The sequence below is a fragment of the Chanodichthys erythropterus genome, chromosome 9, assembly GCF_024489055.1.
Source record: "Chanodichthys erythropterus isolate Z2021 chromosome 9, ASM2448905v1, whole genome shotgun sequence".
Taxonomy (NCBI): Eukaryota; Metazoa; Chordata; class Actinopteri; order Cypriniformes; family Xenocyprididae; genus Chanodichthys; species Chanodichthys erythropterus.
In genome coordinates this window covers 7924731-7946695 of record NC_090229.1, presented here as the reverse complement: position 1 = coordinate 7946695, position 21965 = coordinate 7924731, and the positions used below count along the sequence as shown (strand labels likewise).

Below are 21965 nucleotides of genomic sequence, written 5' to 3'. Positions count from 1 at the left end.
TTGCTAATACTGTAGCCTAAACTTTATTTACACGTTATAATCAGTTATATACATTTGTAAATAACTACAGGCATAACATTATGACCACCTTCCTAATATTGTGTTGGTCCCCCTTTTGCTGCCAAAACAGCCCTGACCCGTCAAGGCATGGACTCCTCTAGACCCCTGAAGGTGTGTTGTGGTATCTGACACCAAGATGTTAGCAGCAGATCCTGTAAGTTGTGAGGTGGAGCATCCATGGATTGGACTTGTTTGTTCAGCACATCCCACAGATGCTCGATTGGATTGAGATCTGGGGAATTTGGAGGCCAAGTCAACACCTCAAACTCGTTGTTGTGCTCCTCAAACCATTCCTGAACCATTTTTTGTTTTGTGGCAGGGCGCATTATCCTGCTGAAAGAGGCCACAGCCTCCAGGAAATACTGTTTCCATGAAAGGGTGTACATGGTCTGCAGCAATGCTTAGGTAGGTGGTACGTGTCAAAGTAACATCCACATGCATGGCAGGACCCAAGGTTTCCCAGCAGAACATTGCCCAAAACATCACACTGACTCTGCTGGCTTGTCTTCTTCCCATAGTGCATCCTGGTGCCATGTGTTCCCCAGGTAAGCGATGCACACGCACCCGGCCATCCACGTGATGTAAAAGAAAACGTGATTCATCAGACCAGGCCACCTTCTACCATTGCTCCGTGGTCCAGTTCTGATGCTCACGTGTCCACTGTTGGTGCTTTTTGCAGTGGACAGGGGTCAGCATGGGCTCCCTGACTGGTCTGCAGCTATGCAGCTCCATACACAACAAACTGATGTACTGTGTATTCAGACACCTTTCTATCAGAACCAGCATTAACTTCTTGAGTAGTTTGAGTTACAGGAGCTCATCTGTTGGATCGGACCACATGGGCCAGCCTTCGCTCCCCACTGTTCCTTCCTTGGGGCACTTTTGATAGATACTGACCACTGCAGACCGGGAACACCCCACAAGAGCTGCAGTTTTGGAGATGCTCTGACCCAGTCATCACAATTTGGCTCTTGTCAAACTCACTCAAATCCTTACTCTTGCCCATTTTTCCTGCTTCTAACACATCAACTTTGAGGACAAAATGTTTACTTGCTGCCTAATATATCCACCCACTAACAGGTGCCGTGATGAAGAGATTCACTTCACCGGTCAGTGGTCATAATGTTATATATATATATATACATACATACAGAGCCTGACAAAATGAATGTTAAACAAGGTAAAGAACAAAATAGCCTTTTATTCATTTTCATATTAGTTCCGAGTCTTTTTTTTGTCATTAGAAAACAAGATTAATATCTATCACATACACAAACAAAGTAGAATGTGCAGATGAAAAATAGTTTTGTCTCTTTCCAGTACATATAATATAGTATTTAGACAGTTCAGAAAAATAAAAGCCTCTCCGTCCCTTTATGAAATAAACTCCCAGAGAGTGATTCTCATCCGGGAAAGGGAGCTCAGGCCGCAGAGATCTGCTTCCCAAAAGTCCAACAGTCCTGCAGGACCATGTATTCGTTCTTCACACAAGTAGCATACTTTTTTCTTTTTCTTTTTTACACAAATATATGCGTAGCGCAAGATTTCCCAACACATTATTGAATATAGAATACATTAACAGTTCCCACATAACATTTCAAAGAGAAAAAACAAGTGAAAAGACTTATTACAGCATCTGACAACAGCAGATGTTCAAATTCAGTAACTTGAAAAGCAAAACGAGGCAAATGTCTTAACAGTTTTGAGCCACAATTGTTTCAACTCCATCTCCAGTTTGGTGCTTGGATTTGTGACTTCATAAGCAGGTAACAAGCATTAAACAGGTTCTCTCAATGAGAAATATTGAAATGATTTGACTGTCTTACAACAATGGAAACTTGTACACGGTATGAAATCTGTGCTGGTATTAGGAAATAATTTAAAGACTCCTCCACAAAGGAGAACAACCGTCCCAGCCAACATCTCTACGGTCCAATCAATTATTCAATAAATGGCTTTATGTAATGTCATTTGCATAAAGGTTTCAGTGAATAGAACATTTACACATGCTGGTTACCAACAATCATTTACAATTTTTTTATTTTTTTGCAATTAAAACTTGCACAAATACAATTTCTGCACAATTTTGGTTCTAATACGAGAATAGGATGGGAGGGAAATGTTTTAAATTAATATTCAATTGGAGCTTTTATTGTTATAAGCACAATAAATCTTACTCCGCATGAAAATATTCTGGGATGACTTTAGAAAAAAGTTTTTAGAAGCTATTAATACCAAAATAGTTCGTCACTGGACTAGCACATACCCAGAAATCCAACTTTAAGGCCTATTTAATGTGGTATTAAGATACCCAAACAGTCTTTATAGGTCCAGAGACGTGCAGCATTAGATTCATTATCTAAAAAGGGGCAGCGTTTTCATCAACATGACAAAGGCTCCTTAAAGGGATAATTCACCCAAATATGAAAATTATCCTATGATTTACTCACCCTCAAGCCATCATAGGTGTATACAAAATCATAGGTGTAACACAATCAGAGATATATTTAAAAATATCCTGGCTCTTCTAAGCTTTAAAATGGCAGTGAATGGGGCCCAAAAAAGTGCATTCATCCATTGTAAAAGTAATCCACACGGCTACAGGGGGTTAATAAAGGCCTTCTAAAGTAAAACAATGGGTTTTGTAAGAAAATATACATATTTAAAACTTTATTAACTATAATAACTAGCTTCCGGCAGACGGCCATACACATCTCTTTGCGGCGCCACACGGAAGAGCAGAGGATACAGCAAAACAAAACACTGGACACAAATTAGAAGTCTAAAATGAGAATTTTTAAAGAGAAATATTGATATAAGAGAAGAGGAGCTTGAGTTTGTTGCACAGCCCTGTTTGTTTAAACCGGGAGAGGCGTCTAAGCTTACGATACTCCTACATCCTGCGTCATCAGGGGTTACTCTTGTGGCGCAAGTCTAGCTAGTTATTTTAGATTATAAAGTGTTATTTTTCTTACAATAACCCATCGCTTTGCTTCTGAAGGCCTTTATTAACCCCCTGGAGCCATTTGGATTACTTTTACAATGGATGAATGCACACACTTTTTTGGGCTTCATAATAACGCCCGCATTCACTACCATTATAAAGCTTGGAAGAGCCAGGATATTTTCTGTAATAAATCTCAGATTGTGTTCGTCTGAAAGAAGATAGTCATCTACACCTAGGATGGCTTGAGGGTGAGTAAATTATATATTTTTATTTTTGGGTGAACTATCCCTTTAATATTACAATATTAAACATTGTCTGAATTTACACAATGATTTTTAAATCATTTATTTCTACATTTGTAAAACAGAAATAGTTTTAAATAGATATGGCTCACTATTTCTGTCTTTTAAGCTTGCTAGTTTGTAAACAACCCATGTGGGGATAAATGAAGTCATCACTATGTAATAGTTTAATTCGGGGAAGCGTGCACAGTATGCTGTCACTGTATTGATCAGTGCTGATGTACGGTAAAAGGTAACAACAGCATCATAGCAGGGGAAAGAGGAGGAGTCTAGCTCAAAGACACCAGCTGTTAAAACGCATTCGCAGTGCATTACAGAGCATAGCTGCACAGACATTCAGAGGCACAAACAATCCCAGAAATCCAGACAAGCTTGAGAAGAAAGTGCCAAGACGGCTGAAAGCAGTACAGTACCGCATTAAAGATCACGAATGGGGAAAGTATTACTCGCAAATCACTAAATTCATCATCACAGTGAGTTATTTGATATTGCAGGCTTATTATTTTACCCACAGCATGGCGTAAAAGAACCACAAGTAACTCACCAATGAAAATCAATTAGTTTTGTGTGAATTTAAGCTGATATACCGGGTCACTGAGCTTAGCATATGGTAACATGAGGGGGCGACACCCGAAATGCCCCCTCGAAAAGAACATTCAATGTGTCGACTTCAATGTGACGTCCATGACATCATCAGTACATCAAATCAGAGCCCACCGAGAGCTGATCTTCAAGGCTTTTCTTAATAACAAACAGTCATTTACTGAGATTAGAACAGTTCGCATTGTTCCGGACATAACAAATCAGCCATGAGTTGCACAAAATGCAAGAGAGAACAATCTGAGGACTGAGAGGCGACACGTGTAGGCAATTGCAGCATGCTACAAGCAAATCCTCCCAAATTCATTACAATTACGCAGATATCAAACCAGAAATCTCTTTAAAACAACTAAAGCACCAAATTAAAGAGCTGAAATGTTCTAAAAAGTGAAAGACACTGACCACCCAAATGAAAATAAGTATGTTATGTGTGAGTTTAGCAAACTCGAGACAAATGAAAAGAAAAAAGGCTGCATGGCATGGAGGCAGTTACTGTCCATAAACACTGCTTTCTGTAGAACGCTATATATAACCACCATGATTTCCCCACAGGAAACGTGAGCTTCATACACCAACTACAAGCGCTAGAAGATATGCAAATAATCATTGGCTTTGTGTGTCAGTAGGAAAGAGTCGCAACGTATTTGCGTGCCTGCTTTGACGCGTCGAGCTGTTGACAGCTTTGAGGTAACAACCGTGAGTGTGATTTTAACACATCAGACGAACATAGCATTAGAGGCAGGCCGCACAGAACTACTAACAATATCAAAAGCAGCTGCAAAAATTACTTTGACTATTTACAACGCTTATTGAGTTTTACACTTATAGCTGGCGAGTCGGATGTATCAGTTATATACAGTGTCAGAAGAGAGCGTTTTGGTTCTTATAGCCCTTTGATGCGGCAGAGTAAAAATAGAAAGACGGCAAGAGAAAGAGACTAAGAAAATGTGAAACGTGGAGAAAAAAGATACTAAGATGGATTGTATATAAACAGCTGGTCTTTGGTCTCCTCTGGCGGTTTCTTTAAAAAAAAATAAAATAAAAAAAAATAAGCATGAAACTGCAAAGCTTTGCCATGACACTTCTGAAACCTTTGCCTGCTTTGCCAGAGAAAGGGCTCTTTGATAGAATTATTAAAAAAAACAACAACCAAAACAGGAAAGTGAGAATAAAAAATTGAATCTGTCAAATCTTGGAATGGGTGCAACTTATATTTACAAGAAGTAAAGGAATGATTTCATAGAAGAAAAAGATCGATACATTCCAGATCTTGACATCATTCTGAAGCGCTTTTGTAGCTTTTCCTCCCTGGTTCCACCTCTTCAAATCCCAGGAATGGCCGTGACATTCCTCTGGCATTTTCAATGCCTCTTTAGCAAAATGGACTCCTTTGTCCATGGAAAAACACAAAATGTTTAAAACAACAGTGTGTCATATCCTCTAAAAACTGATTTGTGTCTTTGTAATGGCAAAGAAAAAAAATAATCTTGCATTTAAATCGGTCAGGTTTCAAATGCGTGCTTTCCATTTTCACAAAATGAAGAAGTTTTTAAGAAAGCAAAGCTCCGTCTGTAAATGGCATTTCATGCCTTGACTCAATCAGAGGTTACCTCGTCTGGTCCATAACTCATAATGTTACGGTGAGAAATCAAAAATAAAGTGAGATCTCAGAGTTCCAAATTCACAATCTGAGCATTCTGGAATGTGCATCTCACGACGCACCAAGAAACATCAAAAATAAATAAATAACTGTTGATGATCATATAAAAGGCAAAGGGAAAAACAAAATAGCAAGTAGTCTATGAAATACCACCATCAAGCCCAGAACCGGGCTGCTCCGTCAACCAATCGTAAAGGACAGCTGAGAGCGCACTCCTCCTGTCGAGTCGTCACTGGAGCAGAGGCTCCGCCCAACTCAAAGCAGAATTTGTTATGGAGTGTCTCATCTTTCATTGGTCGTCCTCAGCGTCCCATTGGCTGGGGAGTGAGCCAATCACCACGACGAGAGACAAATGAATTAAATCGCAAGTCAAGGTTTCTGTGGTCCAGGGGAGAGAACGACAGGTGTGGATAGGCCGTCCACGCTCAGTGCTGGGATCTGGATCTGATTGCTTCCGTTGGAGGGGAACTGCAAGAATGACAGTACGTTATTAATTAGGATTCAAGCTTGACTTAAAAGGCTTTTTTAAAGGCACCACATTCATGGCTTGTTAGCAATAATTTTTTACTTGTTTTCAGTATAAATGAAAGCATGCATTTACAGTAATACATTTACATTGGATCATTAATATTTAAATACACAACTGGTACTGATACTTGACACAATCACTAATTAAACTGGATAATATTAAACAGACTATAATAAAAATGCAAAACTAGTCCAAAAAGAACAACATCTACTAAGACAGACAGGAGGCCAATCATGTAGGGTTAGGTTTAATGCCCCTGTTCCTATAAAACTAACAACGTATAAACCTGCCAAACTCTGCACTGCTGCTATTGTCCAGCAGAGGATGCTCACATGCTTTTCTGAGGAACAGTCCAATAAAACAAAAACCTTCGTAAAATTAAACAATAGATTTGACATCCACTAAAGGAAGAAGAGAAAGACAACATGGTGAAATCTCTGCAATGCAGAGCCTTATTTAAGGTTTAGTTCTTTTTTTTAATGGGAGCAATATGATAAAAGACAGTAATAGTAATAAGTAAAAATTAATTGTTATTGTTAATATCTTGTTATTATCAGTTATTGATAATAGTAATAATAATAAATTCATATGTTATGAAATCATGCCAGAATAAAAATATATACATTTATTACATTTTAAGATATTTTAGTCACAAACGAAATGGCTGTATTGGCCTTTGGACTGTTAAACCGAATGACTTTTTGACACTTCAAAATCTTTATATGTAGCAAAATATAATTAAAACCTTTTGGATTCAATAAAAGAGATCTAGTTGTACTACATTACATACTTTGGATGTCATATCTTTGTTTTTTATAATTATTAAGGCCTTTGGACAAAAAAATGACCCGTCATGTCACTGACCCAGAACTATTTATCAACCAAAAAATACTCCATGTGATGAAGTGGTTCTCAAACTTTTTTGGTGGCACCCCAACTTTAGAAAATCTGCTAGCCAGCTGGCCACTTCTAACTACCAAATAATTTCAATAAAAAGTATGAACATTATTAGGGGTTAAATGGATCATTGTTGATCCGTGATCCGTACAGACCAGGCTCCATGGTTTGGCATACATGCGATTCGAGGATTAATTGCAAGTTTAACTGTCACAGAGTGAAAGGTTACCATTTGCATGTGTTTTGTCTTGCTAGTTTACACATTCAGTAGATTTTAAACCATTCCAGCACTGGAAGAGGCAGAGAAGAATTTAACGAGGTAGTCGGGGCGCTGTTATCTGTGTGTACACCCGAAGCGCACTCACACAGAGAGAGGTGTTTCAGATAGCAAACAAACTCTGTCTGTTACTGATGTTAATCAAACAAAAAACAGCTTTAACAAAAATTAATCTATATTAAATTTATACAGTGAACATAGTGTTATTTTACATTTAATTATTACATTTTTGTACCTGAAATATATAATACCACAGTTATACCTTTCTTTATTTGTACCATTGTTATAATATTGACTGTTTAAACTTTATTAGTTAGGGTAGTAGTTTTTGGTGTGGTATCAGAGTACTTAAAGTGAGTTTTAAATGGAAAGCAAAGTTACACCCCAATTTTTTTTTCTTGCTGATGTGAAAAATTATCCAATCCATGACTCAGAAACCGTAATATGATCCAAACCTTGAATTTTGTGATCCACTGAACCACTAGTAAAGTTTTTTTATTTTTTTTAATTGAAAAACCTGCAAATGTTTCACAAAAAAAAAAAAAAAAGATATATATATATATATATATATATATATATATATATATATATATATATATATATATATATATATATATATATATATATATATATATATATATATATATATATATAAGCAAGATTATTAGTTCTTATTATTAAGCAGCTTTTTGTTAGTCTTCTAGCCAGAACATGGCAGGGGAGCGGAGAGTTCACAATAACAGCTTGTGATGCCGTCCACTGAAGAGATTTTTTCTATGGCGAGGAAATTCTATGTCGGACTTGTTCAGACGGTGTGAAGTCATTATTCTGAAGAAGAAAGATTCAGAGGAACTGGCGTTCAGTGTCGCTTCATAAAGGCAGAGAGCCAACCGCCATTCACACACTCAAACGCAGTTGCCATGGCTGTTTTTTGTTGTTGTTTTTCTGCGGATCTCCCGCGCGCCCCACACTTTGAGAACCACTCATGTAATGACACCAATGTCCTTTGACATGCCTAATATTTCAGAATATATAAATATCACAAAAGACTATTTGGTGGAAAAAAAAAGTCATCTTTTTGTTCTCTGCACTTCTCCTCTGCTCCAGCTTATTTCCTAATCCAGCTTTCTAATAAACCTACCATTGTATACTGTGAATATTGCTGGCTCTGTGACAGTGCATATGTATCTCTATTGCAAGAAGCTCTGAATAAAAGTGTCTGCTAAATGTGTAAATTAGACATCAGGAACCATGACAATTAGAAAAGTTTGAAAAATATGTCATATGTTGTGATGCATTTGATGGTTATGAATGGAGTGGGCAGAGAGTAAATTCTCAGCCATGCGATGAGCTGAGGGAGTGTGAGGAGACAGATGGTGTGCTGCTGCCATGCTGTGGATGGAAACTGTGTGGACAGGAAGTCTCACCTGGAAGGAGAGCTTGGCAGGGCTGCGTGGAGCGATAGGACTGAGCGTGCTCCAGAAGTGAATGGTTGATGGCAGCGGACTTGGTGTCAACAGCACTGGAGTCTAAGTGAGAGAGAGAGAATTGAAGAGGTTGTGTGTGCGCGCCTGTATGAACCATTTTCCAAGGTCATTGTGTTTTGTCTTTGTTCTTGGTTATCTGGTAACACAAGCATTCATATCTCTCTGGCTTTGTTAAAAATCACATTGAGACTGTGTGAATACGAGCTTGGTACATTTGAAGCATCCATTCATACCACACAAATGCTATTGTTGCCTCCCACAACAAAAAATAAACAAGATATTTCTGATAATTATAAAAAGTATGGCATAAGCAAAGATCTCTCTCTTAAAAACACCCAAACACAACTCCATTGAAAGAATGTAAGATAATGTTGAAGCACTGTGAGAGTCATTTAAAAGTCATCTCTTTGTGCCTTCTATGTGGTAAAAGAGGGCATTGTGTTGGGCTGTCAACTGCCTTAAACAACTCTATATTTTCTGAGGTGTTCATGTGGGTTTCATCTTATTAATGCCACTGCAAGCAGCACTAAGTAAATTCCATCAAATAGTGCAAACAAACTTAAATTTGTTAACTGAATTAAATGCATTTAAAAAGGAACAAAAATGCACATTTACATGTTAGCGCATGTTTTTAAACAACCATAATAATGAACTGGATGGCTCACCAGGGCATGGGAGGTGATGACTGTGGGTGTTAAGGTGTTTGTGGCACTGCCAGGGGCCAGCAGGCTGTTGACCGCTGCATTGACCTTATCCAGTGAGAGTCCAGGAGGCAGCAGTGTAGACGAGGATGGCAGCTCCAGCACACGTGGCTTCTTTGATTTAGGAGGCTGGACTTCCTGCGTGCTCTCCGGGAGGGAGGCTGATGCAGTATTGGTGTCCTCTGAAAACAGTTTTGAATTAAGGGCTGAAATTGGCAGTTGATTTTTAAACACTGGGGTCTTTGTTGACCTATTACCATGTTGAATAACTGTAAAGCATGGCTTGAAGTTGTATATTGTTTTACTTAACATGTGGGATCAGCAATATGATAAAAAGACATCTACGTTTGTTAATGAACTAATCACGATAAACAATACTTCCACCAATATATACTACTGGAGTAGTTTGAGGTTAGTAAGATTTTTAAAAGAAATTAATGCTTTTATTCAGCAAGCATGCATTAAATTGATCAAAAGTGACAGTAAAGACATTTATAATGTTACAAAAGACTTCTATTTCAAATAAATGCTGTTCTTTTGAACTTTCAAATAATACTAAAACATTTATCATGCAAACTGCAAATAAAAACAGCAATTAATTAGCTTAAAGGGTTAGTTCACCCAAAAATGAAAATTCTGTCATTTATTACTCACTCTCATGCCGTTCCACACCCGTAAGACCTTCATTAATCTTCGGAACACAAATTAAGATATATTAGTTGAAATCTGACGGCTCTGTGAGGCCTTCATAGGGAGCAATGACATTTCCTCTCTCAAGATCCATAAAGGTATTAAAAACATATTTAAATCAGTTCATGTGAGTGCAGTGGTTCAATATTAATATTATAAAGCGACGAGAATATTTTTGGTGCACCAAAAAAAAACCAAAATAACGACTTATTTAGTGATGGCCGATTTCAAAACACTGCTTCAGGAAGATTCGGAGAACAAATGAATCAGTGTATCGAATCATGATTCGGATCGATGTCAAACTGCTAACGGCTGAAATCACGTGACTTTGGCGCTCCGAACAGCAGATTCGATACACTGATTCATTTGTGCTCCGATGCTTCCTGAAGCAGTGTTTTGAAATTCGGCCATCACTAAATAAGTCGTTTTTTTTTTCTTTTTTGGTGCTCAAAGAATATTCTCGTCGCTTTATAATATTAATATTGAACCACTGTACTCACATGAACTGATTTAAATATGTTTTTAGTACATTAATGGATCTTAAGAGAGGAAATGTCATTGCTCCCTATGGAGGCCTCACGGAGCCATCGGATTTCAACTAAAATATCTTAATTTGTGTTCTGAAGATGAACGAAGGTCTTATGGGTGTGGAACGGCATGAGGGTAAGTAATAAATGACAGAATTTTTTAATTTTTGGGTGAACTAACCCTTTAACACTAGGCTGTTTACGGTTGCCAAGCAAACTGAAGCATTAACATGGAGTTTATTTGATGTACTTTTTATAATTGAGACTAAAACGCTAAGGAATGCGATACCATTTACAAAAAGATTCACTCAGAATTTGTAAATGTAGATCAGAGAGCTGGTATGAGCATCACCCACTATTCTGAGCTCAAAGTCTTTTTAATGAACCAGAATCCACCAGAACATTTGTTCAACCAGAACTTTTGACTAACCAGGTAGCTCAGGCTTCTCTTTCACTTCTCCTTCTCCAACCGGCTGGGCCACTGGCTCCACGCAAGGTGATGGGGCATCCACAGGAATTGGGGCATCTGTAACTCCAGGGACAGGCACTGTGGACACCGACTGAGTATGGAAAATATAATAAATAAATACTCTTGCATTTCATTCAAACCAAACATTTTTTTCCCTTTTTTTGGATGTTGTACACTGAATAATTCATAAATGACTGTGACATGTCTGTACACCTCAACATCTGGTTTTTCATCCAGATCGACAATCTCCAGCAAGTCTTCGTCAGGTGGGAGATTGGACTCTTTGGCCAGCCCGACAGGAGGAGGCTTTATGACCACAAACATATGCTGAGAGGGGCTGACAACACATTCGGCAGGAGCCAGAGGAATGAGCGAGGTCAGAGAGCTGGGATCGGACAGGTAGATCTGTGGTGGGTCACCCAAACTCTGGCTCTTCTGTGTTTGAGCATTCTGTGGGATGGATAGATGAATTTAAAACAGTGTTTTTATGCACAGATGTCTTCATAATAACAGTAATTAAAGGATTAGTTCACTTCAGAATTAAAATCACCCCCATGTCATCAAAGATGTTTATGTGTTTCTTTCTTCAGTCGAAAAGAAATTAAGGTTTTTGAGGAAAACATTCCAGGATTTTTCTCCATATAGTGGACTTTAACAGTTACCAAAGGGTTGAAGGTCCAAATGTCAGTGTGAGTGCAGTTTCAAAGGGCTCTACACGATCCCATATGAGGAATAAGAGTCTTATGTAGCGAAACAATCGGTCATTTTCTAAAAAAAAAAAAAAAATTCATGCGTGACCTTTCCAACGTGATTACGTAATGCATAAGTTGTGTATGCGCATTGCAGAGCTAGTGCAAGAAGAGCATTTGTGGTTCATTTTTATCTTTTTTAGAACGTGACAGATCGTTTCACTAGATATGACCCTTTTTCCTCGTCTGGGATTGTGTAGATTCCTTTGAAGCTGCACTGAAACTGCATTTTGGACCTTCAGCTAGTTTGTAACTCTTTTACTTCCATATTGTAACATTTTCAAGTGCAACAAACCAAATTTTTGTATGGAACTTGATTTTTTTAATTGGGGAAAAGGGCTTGCATGAATGCAATGCGATTTCTGACACTATCAGAACTTTGTCAGAGGCTGAGATTCACTGTAAATATAATTAGCATGACTGCCATCAGTAAAGATGTCGCACAGAGCAATCAAAGACTGACGAGTTTGCCTACAATAAGCAATTCTTACTGTGGTTGCAGTGGCTGAGCCAGAGGGTGTCTGGGGGCTGAGGGCAGGTGTAGCACATGGGGATGGGTGGGTCACTATCACCTGCAAGCTGCTGCTCTCCACAGTCGACTGGGCCTGAAGAGATCCCTGCTGTCCTTCTGTCTGACATATTCGCATCTGCAACATACACACACATAATCCCTGTGAATCAAATACCTGATGTGCCTCACAAGGTTTTGCAACCCATTGAAAATTCGTTTAACTAATAACTTGTGTCATCTGAGAGGATTTATTACAGACTTAAAAACATCAGATCAGAGATTTAAATATGAAATCCAGAATAAAGCTGACCTCATGCACTGTGCGGTCCAGAGGGGCAGGTTTGGGGCTGCCGTCACTCAAGACGTGCTCGGTTTTGATGAATTTGGAAGAGGTTTTGCAGGGCGTCTGCAAGGACTGGATGGTGAAAGTGGAGTAAAGACCAGACTTCATGTAATCGTTGCGGGAGCTGCGTTGAACCGAGCTGGGAGAGGAGCGCTGAACCTGCAGGCTCTTGGAGAGACACGTGTTGGTGGTGTTAGCAGCACCTATAGGTTTGGTCTGAATGGACGACTCCAATTTCTCCCCCGCAGTGGCCCTCTGTGAATCCTCAGGACTTCTCAGACCATCAGCAGAGTTGGGATCCGGAAAGGTCACAAACTTGTAGACGAATTTCTGGCCGCTAACTTTCTTAATAATATTCTGTGGGAGTATGAAGAAGCATTTTGAGTAAAAAATGACAAATTAATGTTTCATTACATTTATTTAATCTCACTTGCTATCATTAAATTATTGTACAAAAAATATAGCCTATAGAACTCTTCAAAAGTTTGGGGTCAGTAAGGTTTTTTGAAAGGAGTCTCTTACGCTTATTATAGCAGCATATACTTGATCTAAAATACAGTACATATATAAACAGTAATATTGTGAAATATTATTACAATTTAAAATACCTTTTTTTAATTTAATATATTTTAAAATGCAATTTTTTCCTGTGATGCAAAGCTCAATTATATTACTCCAGTCTTCAGTGTCACATGATCCTTGAGAAATCATTCTAATACGCTTATTTGCTGCCCAAGAAACATTTGTAAGTTGAAAACAGTTGTGCTGTTTGAAACAGTTGAGCAAAAACCGGATATGTGTCAGTATGTAAGATTTGTGCATTAGGTCTTAAAGTGACAGAAGCTTAATATACCTGCTGCCATCAGTGTTATTAATGTTAATCAAACAACAAAAGACAAAGAGAAAATCACTCACTGCTCTTGACTGAATCAACTTTTGTATCTTTAATAAGAGTCAGTTTATATTTAATTTATACAGTAAACACTATGCAGTGTTTTATTTTTACATTTATTCAAATTATGTAGCATTTTTTACTATATCTTAAATACATCTGCTGTCCTATTGTCTGTAATGTGCTTTCTCCCCCTTATTTTCAATAACAAAAATAAAGTAACAGTAATAGATATACTGTGATGTATATCGTTATAGTGAATTAAAATTTCTCATATCATGAAATAAGACTTTGGTCATACCACCCCTAATATCACCCTATTTGTGAACCAAACGAAACTGACCCAATTCACAGTCATAGGGACTGTCAACACCTAGTCACTTCTTGCATTTTTAATGTTCAGATAGCTATCTGATTTATCAAAAAGATTTATTTACACTTGGCCACATAAATGCGTCTGCGCAAAACAGATATAAACCCGATTTCTTTATTTCCCGCACTATATGCAGATTTAATGGAGTTCACATCATCAAAAGCAACAAATATGAGCTGCATTTTATTGATCATCAGCTAACTTCAAAATAAAAGAGAGGAGAGATTGTGGCAACAGCACTGGTAAGATCATTTAGATTCACTACTTTTAATGAAGATGATTGTGTTTTGAGCGTCTGCGACTTACTTTCAGTTTCATTTTCGGCAGTTTGCGCGTTGGCTTTCTGAAGAGATACTCAGCTACTCATCTGCGGCGACACGTTTATTTTTTTAGCATTTTTGGGAGGAGTAAAATTTACATATGTTGTTCCAACAACCAGATGCATTTAGATTTGTTCAATTTTGACTGGAACGCATCCCCCCCGACCACCTCGTGAAGTGGTTTGAATTGGTCTTGATGCGTTTCGGAGGGCATTTGCATCTGGTCTTTTCACAATCTAAAAATTATCCGATCAAAGAAAACGCATGAAGTGACCAGGTGTAAACACTCCCATAGTGATTCCTGTGCATACCTTGTCATAGTAGTAACGAAGTGCCCTGCTCAGTTTATCATAGTTCATGTTGGTTTTGTTCTTGCGAAGCCCCCAGAGTCTGGCCACCTCCTCAGCATCCAGCAGTTTGAATTCTCCGTCCCCAGACGTCCAGGAGATCAGGTGCTTCTGACTCTGATCCTCCAGCAGGTGTAGCAGGAACTGCCACAATGTAATGGACGGATCCATAGCTACAAGGCATAGAAAACAGACTATGTTAACCAGGCTTAGTATGTTAACATTGTACAAGATTTGAAAAAGGGACTACTACAAAATACTATGCAATTACAACTAACTAAATGTAAAACAACCTGCAATTACTAATGTTTTTGTTCACTGTAATATATGCAGACAATGCACCAAGCCATATGTGCTGTAAAAACAGAGATGCTGGTTTTTGCAAAAAATACTGCATCTAAAATACCTAGATTTCATTGACGTGGTAAATATGTTCTGGAACAGCAGCCATGTACGAGAAAAAACAGCCTTTTAGGGATTAAACTGAATACAGTAAACTAATTAAATCCTCTTTCTTTAGACATTTTTATGGTTGGATTGAGTGTAAATGGAGTGAACATTTTATCTGCAGTGACATCGAGGGAAAACAGGCAGGAATTAATGGTGCTACAGTCAGCAGAGGACGTGTATCACAAGTTCAGGAAGAACATGTTGAGAATGCAAATTAACCCTATTACCATTCCCCCACTTCATTTACGTAACTCATAAGCAACACCTTAGAAACGATCACCATGGTAAAAGCATTTAAGCAACAGTTTCTAAGGAATAAAAAAGACCCCGCCACCTTTTAAGCACACTGAACCAAATAATTTGCAGGGAATTGCTGATGACAATGAAGGGAACCATTTCCATTTTAACCCAGCGCATAAAATCTCATTAATTAATACAGTCATTAAAATGAGCTGTAAGTGACTGAGTGAGTGCATTCATTATCAGTAAAATGTCTTCAATAAATAGTGTCAATCTAGGACTGAAACACCAGAAGAATATCCTGTGGGCAGATTGTACAACCACACAACAAGGCAAACAGAGGGTTTTACAAAGCTGTAGTTGAGGATTTAAATGTCATATTGTCCTGTTAGCCCATTATCTACACTTACTCATCAAATAAACATCACACTGCAAGACTGCTAAAATTACTTATTACATACAGGCTGACAACAACAACAACAAAAAAGTTTTTTGAAGACATCTCTATAACACATAATTGTTCCTGCTAGAAATACGTACAGTAAGTATGAATTATGCATGTCGATTATTAGCATTTGAAGAACAAATCAGGACTTGAAAGTCAAATTAATTTGACCACTATCGGTGAAAAGAGAATAACCCTCAATGTTATTCATTCACAGAATATTACATGAAATATTTGTCTGACATCTCACTTTAGTTTTAAGCAATTAATATGAACAGATCAATTATATGGAAGAGGATTAGGACCTAGCAATAAAAAAAATAAAAATAAAACTCTCAAGATTAAAGTGATTATAATAAATTTTGAGGAAAAAAAAGTCGAAATACAATGTTGAGAATAAAATTATTAAATTTTAAGAATGAAGATGCTGTTTCAAAAAAAAAAACTTGTTACATTTTGAGAAAAAGTCAATAAAATGTAGACAATTTTATTCTCAAAATGTAATGAGTTTATTCTAAACATTTTATTTTGATATTCTCAAAATGTAACTAATTTTCTCGAAACAACTTTATTCTCTAAATTGAATGATTATTGTATTCTCAACATTTTGTTAGACTTTTTTTTCTAGAAATTTAACAAGTTTAATCTCACATTATAATGACTTTAATTTCGAGATGTTTTTTTTATTATTATTACTTGGCCATAATCCTCTTACATACAATTAAAAATGTGTTAAATGTAGATTTTGTTTTATTCTGTACAAGTGCAAGAGTTGAACATTATGCATACAAATGCCTAGTAATAAACATAATGAAATATAATAAAAAGTGCTTGTGTAATTACACTGTAAAATGAACACAAGATTCTATAGATGAACAATATATATCTGTACCATACCAGTTATTTGTCAAGATTATTTATCTAAGATTTCATGCAATCTTTAGATTTCAGATTTATTTAGCCGTTATATAATTTTAACATAAAACATAGCATTCAATTTCAACAAATATTTAAGAGCCTTTAAGTGTCCCACCTATATTATAGGGATTTCTCATCTCCACAATTTAACCTTTTCATCAACTATTCAGCTCAAAATTAATAGTTACCAATATTTTATACTGTACTATTGTAACGTCTAAATTCACAATCACAAAGTTGAATTGACTGACAAGAATGACTGGTTTTAGTTTTTAAGTATAGACTTATACTAAAAATTATAAAGGAGTAAATTGTATAAGCTTAACATATCAGGCAGAATTTTATTCTAGGTGCATCCAATTGAAAAAACAAAGCCAGTTGTTTAAAGTGCCCCATCATGCTTTTTCGAATATTACCTTTCATGTAGTGCATAATATAGCTGTTTGTGAATGTAAAAGGTCTGCAAAGTTTTAATGATCAAAGTGCATAACAAATAGTTATTGTCTCCTAAAAGAAAGTCTGCTTTGACCATCAAACACTGTAGTTGTAGCTAAGAGTTTGGTTCATGTTGTCGACATGTCAAGAAGACGCCGTTTTTCAGCACTGCAAATCTACGCACTTCCAAAGGATGAGGACCCGACGCCATCATTACTGTTCGTATCGCTGTGTATCAAGTGTTAAGGAAGCCTCCGGAGCTGAAATTCAGATAAAATGGGCATTTTAGTTCCGACACGCTCTGTAAGCGGTAGACCAATCACAACAAACTGAGCCATCCGACCAATCAGAGCAGAGTAGGCTCGAGGAAAGGAGGGGTTTAATGCATATTATGAGAAAATTAAAGTGTTTTTTTGACCATTGATGCATGTAAATCTCCAGTAAGAGACCTCTAAAACAAAATCAGGAACCTTTAAAAATAGCATAAAAGGGGCACTTTAAAAGAATGAGTAGCATCATGAGAAACTCCTCTATAATGTAGCAATACAAATGAAGTGCTTTAAAGGCAGCGTTAACAGTAAAACATACAGCTTCAGATTTTCCCGAAAGCACAATAACACATTGAAGCTTTCATTAAACATATACTGCTATGGTGATTTACCCACACACCTTCATTAAAAAATACTGGCATCCAAATATAACAGCAAAAATAACCAAAGGGTCACTGTATTTCAGATAAAAATGTCATAGTGAAGCCAAAACCAAAGAATCTATGTCTTATTTACACTTTGATTATTCTCTAATTTTCCTTGCAGTGTTACATTCTAGCTGAAGAGCTTTAGCATGACTAATCAAGGGACTAACACTGCGCAGCTTGCCTTAGTCTAATGCCTCATAAATCAGCCTGTACATCTGAGAAAAGCAAACAAAATCCAGCACTGAACAACACAGATCTGTTTTCCCCGTCAGACCTTATTGCCTTAGGACTGTTCAGGGACCTCAATGCTCAATAGTCAATTATCTTGAGTTCTCAGGCTGCATGATGACTTATAGCCAATGAATGAACTGCCATCAGAAAGGAGGAGAGAGCCAGACAGGACTGTGATGTGAGCAGAATTAATACAGTGCTAAAATACCAAACAAATCCCGACTCCAATAAAAATGAACTCTTGTATTAAGTGGGGCTCATAGCAGTTCCTAGAGATTCATCAATGTTCCCACCCTGTCTCTTTGGGTTTACAAGCGGTCTGATGGTTAATATCAAGATGACACTGGTTTTATTTACACAAACAAACAAACAAAAACAAACACAGTAGAGAAATGCTGACATATGCATTGCACAATCATGTTTGGAAAGCAGCATTTGCATGTTTTCAGAGTAATCATAAAGGACTTGTTGTGCAAAAGAAATCGAATAATAAAAGGTAATGCGTTTGATTTATATAGCTAGCACCTTTACAAATACAAGAACAGTACTGGAGCTTGTTTGACACCTCTGACACTCATGATCAAAATATTTAATACACAATAACAATTGAAACCAATTCAATTCTGTTAAAATTATATTCTAAATCTTTTGCTGGTTGATTAACGTTAGTCAAAAATAACCAGGAGGCAAGCAAGTCAGCCAAACACTGATATGTGTATACTGACTGTTTTTGATTCAGAAACAGCGGCATGTGGGAACACTGTCAGACATTTGGATTGCAAAACATGTACACAAACACAGTTGAGCTGCATCAGATTTCCAAAAGGTTGTGTTAACGCACACAGACCAAAATAAGGAGTAAATACTACTAATATGGTGGTCCCTTTAATACTTTTAGGACAATCAGGTTGATTTGAACACAACGTTCTGGCTCACACCAGCATCCAACTCATGGACAAATTAACTGAATAAAAGAGAGCGAGTTGTGAATGTATTTGGCTTTATTTGCCTAACAAGCACTTTATTAAACTCGAATGCAATCTTTCCTCCATGTCCAACCTCTTTGAAGTGGAATAAAACTTACCGCTGATCAGCGGGTTGGACTCCATCTCTCCCAAATAAATGTGTTTATGGGCCGTTTTATTCTTTGGAGATTAATTCACGTCCATAACTGTGCTTGCTGGGTGTCAAAAGTCGGCGATTTAATTGCGTTTGGCTGTTATGTAACACATGCACCTCTCCCTCCATGTTAGTTGACATTAGCAGCTAAGTCGCTAGCTCACGTTAGCTCAGGCTGCCTGCGCGTGCACCGTTCCTGTCAGACGGTCTGTAGACTTCTTCAAACGTCAAAATACTCCGGTAAAATCGACCAGGGCCGCGGTTTAAAGGGTGGAATGTCACGCCCTGCGTTTAAAGTAATAAATTAACAGTAATTTGGGATTCATTCCAGTGTGGTGGACTGTCAGGGAGAGCAAATAAAACGAGACCCCTGATCAGGTAGCCGTTAGTCCGTCCACTTCGGCGCGAAGCGCGCGATCTTCCCTCAGCGGTGTCCAAGCAACGGACGGAAAGTCCTCGAGCTCTAGCCAACCGCGAGCGCGGCTGCACTGTTGGTTTAAAGAGCTCAAAATAGCGGGGTAGTAAAAGACAGAGCGCTCCCTTCCGAAGTTGTTTTTTAACAACAACAACAACCTCTGCTCTGCTTTCCCCCTCTTTGCTTCCTGTTTCCACGAACGCCTTCGACTACTTGTTTCTTTTTTTCCACCTCTCTTCGGTCCGCGAGTCCCCTGTGCGGCCGTGACGTCACTGCACAGGCATGACGTGAGTCGAGCAAAATGAATGAGAGGAAAAACTTTTGTGATTTCTTCTTATGAAGAGAGACTTTTTATTCAGCTCCAAGGTCGAATGAAAATCTTTACACACACAAAAAAAAAAAAAAAAAAAAAAACATTTTGCGTAAATTCTCTCTCACACACACAGTCAAGTGCGATCCACAGGTTGCTGCTGCAGGGCTGGCCGGAAATGTTGCCTGCAAACATAATGCAGGGGTTTTCCAGGGGCCGCAAGAGAGTGCTAGGGGGTCCGTAGAAAAGTTTTGAGATAAACAGTGTAAAAAAATGCAATCAGTAAATAAATACATTAAGTATACATAAACAAAAGTGATCAAAATAAGTAAATGCTTAAAAAAATATATTTAAAGGATTAGTTCACTTTAAAATTCATTAAAATTTCCTGTTAATTTACTCACCCCCATGTCATCCAAGATGTTCATGTCTTTCTTTCTTCAGTCGAAAAGAAATTAAGGTTTTTGATGAAAACATTCCAGGATTTTTCTCCATATAGTGGACTTTAATGGCCTCCAAACGGTTGAAGGTCAAAATTATAGTTTCAGTGCAGCTTCAAAGCGTTCCATGTAATCCCAGACAAGGAATAAGGGTCTTATCTACAGAAACCATCACTCATTTTCTAAAAAAAATTATTATACATTTTAACCATAAATGCTCATCTTGAACTAGCTCTCTTCTTCTTCTCTATTTGAATTCCAGCAGTGTAGACACTGCTAAGTGTATTACTGCGCTCCACAGGTCAAAGTTTGAACTAAATTGTCATATTTAATATGCTAGTGCAAGTATATAACAATTAGTTCAAACTTTAACCCCCGGAAGTAATACACTTAGCAGTGTCTACACTGCCAGAATTCTAATAGAGAAGAAGAAGAAGAAGAAGAGAGCTAATTCAAGATGAGCATTTATAGTTAAATGTATAAAATTGTATTATTTTTTTTTTTAGAAAATGAGTGATGGTTTCTGTAGATAAGACCCTTATTCCTTGTCTGGGATCACATAGAACACTTTGAAGCTGCACTGAAACTATAATTTTGACCTTCAACCGTTTGGAGGCCATTAAAGTCCACTATATGGAGAAAAATCCTGGAATGTTTTCATCAAAAAACTTAATTTCTTTTCGACTGAAGAGAGAAGGACATGGACATTTTGGATGACATGGGGGTGAGTAAGTTATCAGGAAATTTTAATTTGAAAGTGAACTAATCCTTTAAGTAAATAAATACATATGTACAGTACTATAGTAAGTACAGTAGAAACTAAATTAATAATGTACATAAACAGAATATTCTCCATATATATTTTACACCATACAAATTTAGGTCTTTAAACAGGATAATTTATAGCTGACGATTACATTTTAGGATGGGGATCCCTTGCATGAGGTTGATCATATTTGGGTGTCCGTGATAAACCCCCGACATAATGTATACTGCATATGTGATCTTCAGCATAAATGATCTTCAGAAATCATATGTACAATAAAGGTCTCTCTAAATCCTGAATAACATTTTAAAACATAAAATCTCAGCAGTGATATTGTCACATTATAATGATTGCATTGTGTGTCATTGTGCCCAAATGCGGCAGTGAGTCTTTGTACAAAGAAAAATCATCTATTTCAGGAAGCAAGTCTTACAGTGCTGCCACAATTCAACATCCAGTTTCCATGGCAACTGTTACTAGTGTGACAGGGTAGCCGTCACACGGATGCTGCAGAAACTTAACATTATCCACTGTCTTCATCAATCAGAACAGCTAAAATAGAAGTTAAATTAGTGATCAATTAATTTCAGTATAATTCTTGAATTGCTTGACATGCTTAAACAAGGGAAGCCTCTTACATGTTCATTTTCTACATCATATCCATTCATATAGATCATCTCATCTTATATGAAGGAGTTTAAACAGGTCATGTGTTGATGTTTTAGTGTATTGCATGTACAAACAGAAAATGATCACAATGACACTGACAGTTGTACTGAAAATTTTACAATTTATTCAGCAAAACAACAGTATAACCT

General features: G+C 37.4%; 2 protein-coding genes across 6 annotated transcripts in view; both read right to left on the bottom strand.

Moving 5' to 3' along the window:
* Positions 1–19854, bottom strand: part of elk1 (ETS transcription factor ELK1) — a 49239-nt gene extending 29385 nt beyond the window's left edge. The window contains exons 1-9 of one of the 5 annotated variants that reach the window (XM_067394428.1): positions 19182–19854; positions 14646–14854; positions 12717–13106; positions 12387–12542; positions 11360–11596; positions 11108–11237; positions 9425–9642; positions 8700–8801; positions 275–6037 (exon numbers count right to left, since the gene is read on the bottom strand). In XM_067394428.1, the coding sequence (XP_067250529.1) occupies positions 5939–6037; positions 8700–8801; positions 9425–9642; positions 11108–11237; positions 11360–11596; positions 12387–12542; positions 12717–13106; positions 14646–14854; positions 19182–19206 (1566 nt within the window). In that variant the 5' untranslated portion in view covers positions 19207–19854 and the 3' untranslated portion in view covers positions 275–5938. Of the gene's footprint in view, positions 1–274; positions 6038–8699; positions 8802–9424; positions 9643–11107; positions 11238–11359; positions 11597–12386; positions 12543–12716; positions 13107–14320; positions 14382–14645; positions 14855–19181 lie in introns of those variants that run through there. The other 4 variants (XM_067394431.1, XM_067394429.1, XM_067394432.1 and 1 more) reach the window with 4 other exon arrangements.
* Positions 19855–21899: 2045 nt separating this feature from the next.
* uxt (ubiquitously-expressed, prefoldin-like chaperone) overlaps positions 21900–21965 on the bottom strand; it is a 3208-nt gene continuing 3142 nt past the window's right edge. Inside the window, exon 7 of the mRNA XM_067393513.1 lies at positions 21900–21965. This exon is cut by the window's right edge and continues 157 nt beyond it. The gene's annotated coding sequence lies outside the window, so the exon portion shown is untranslated.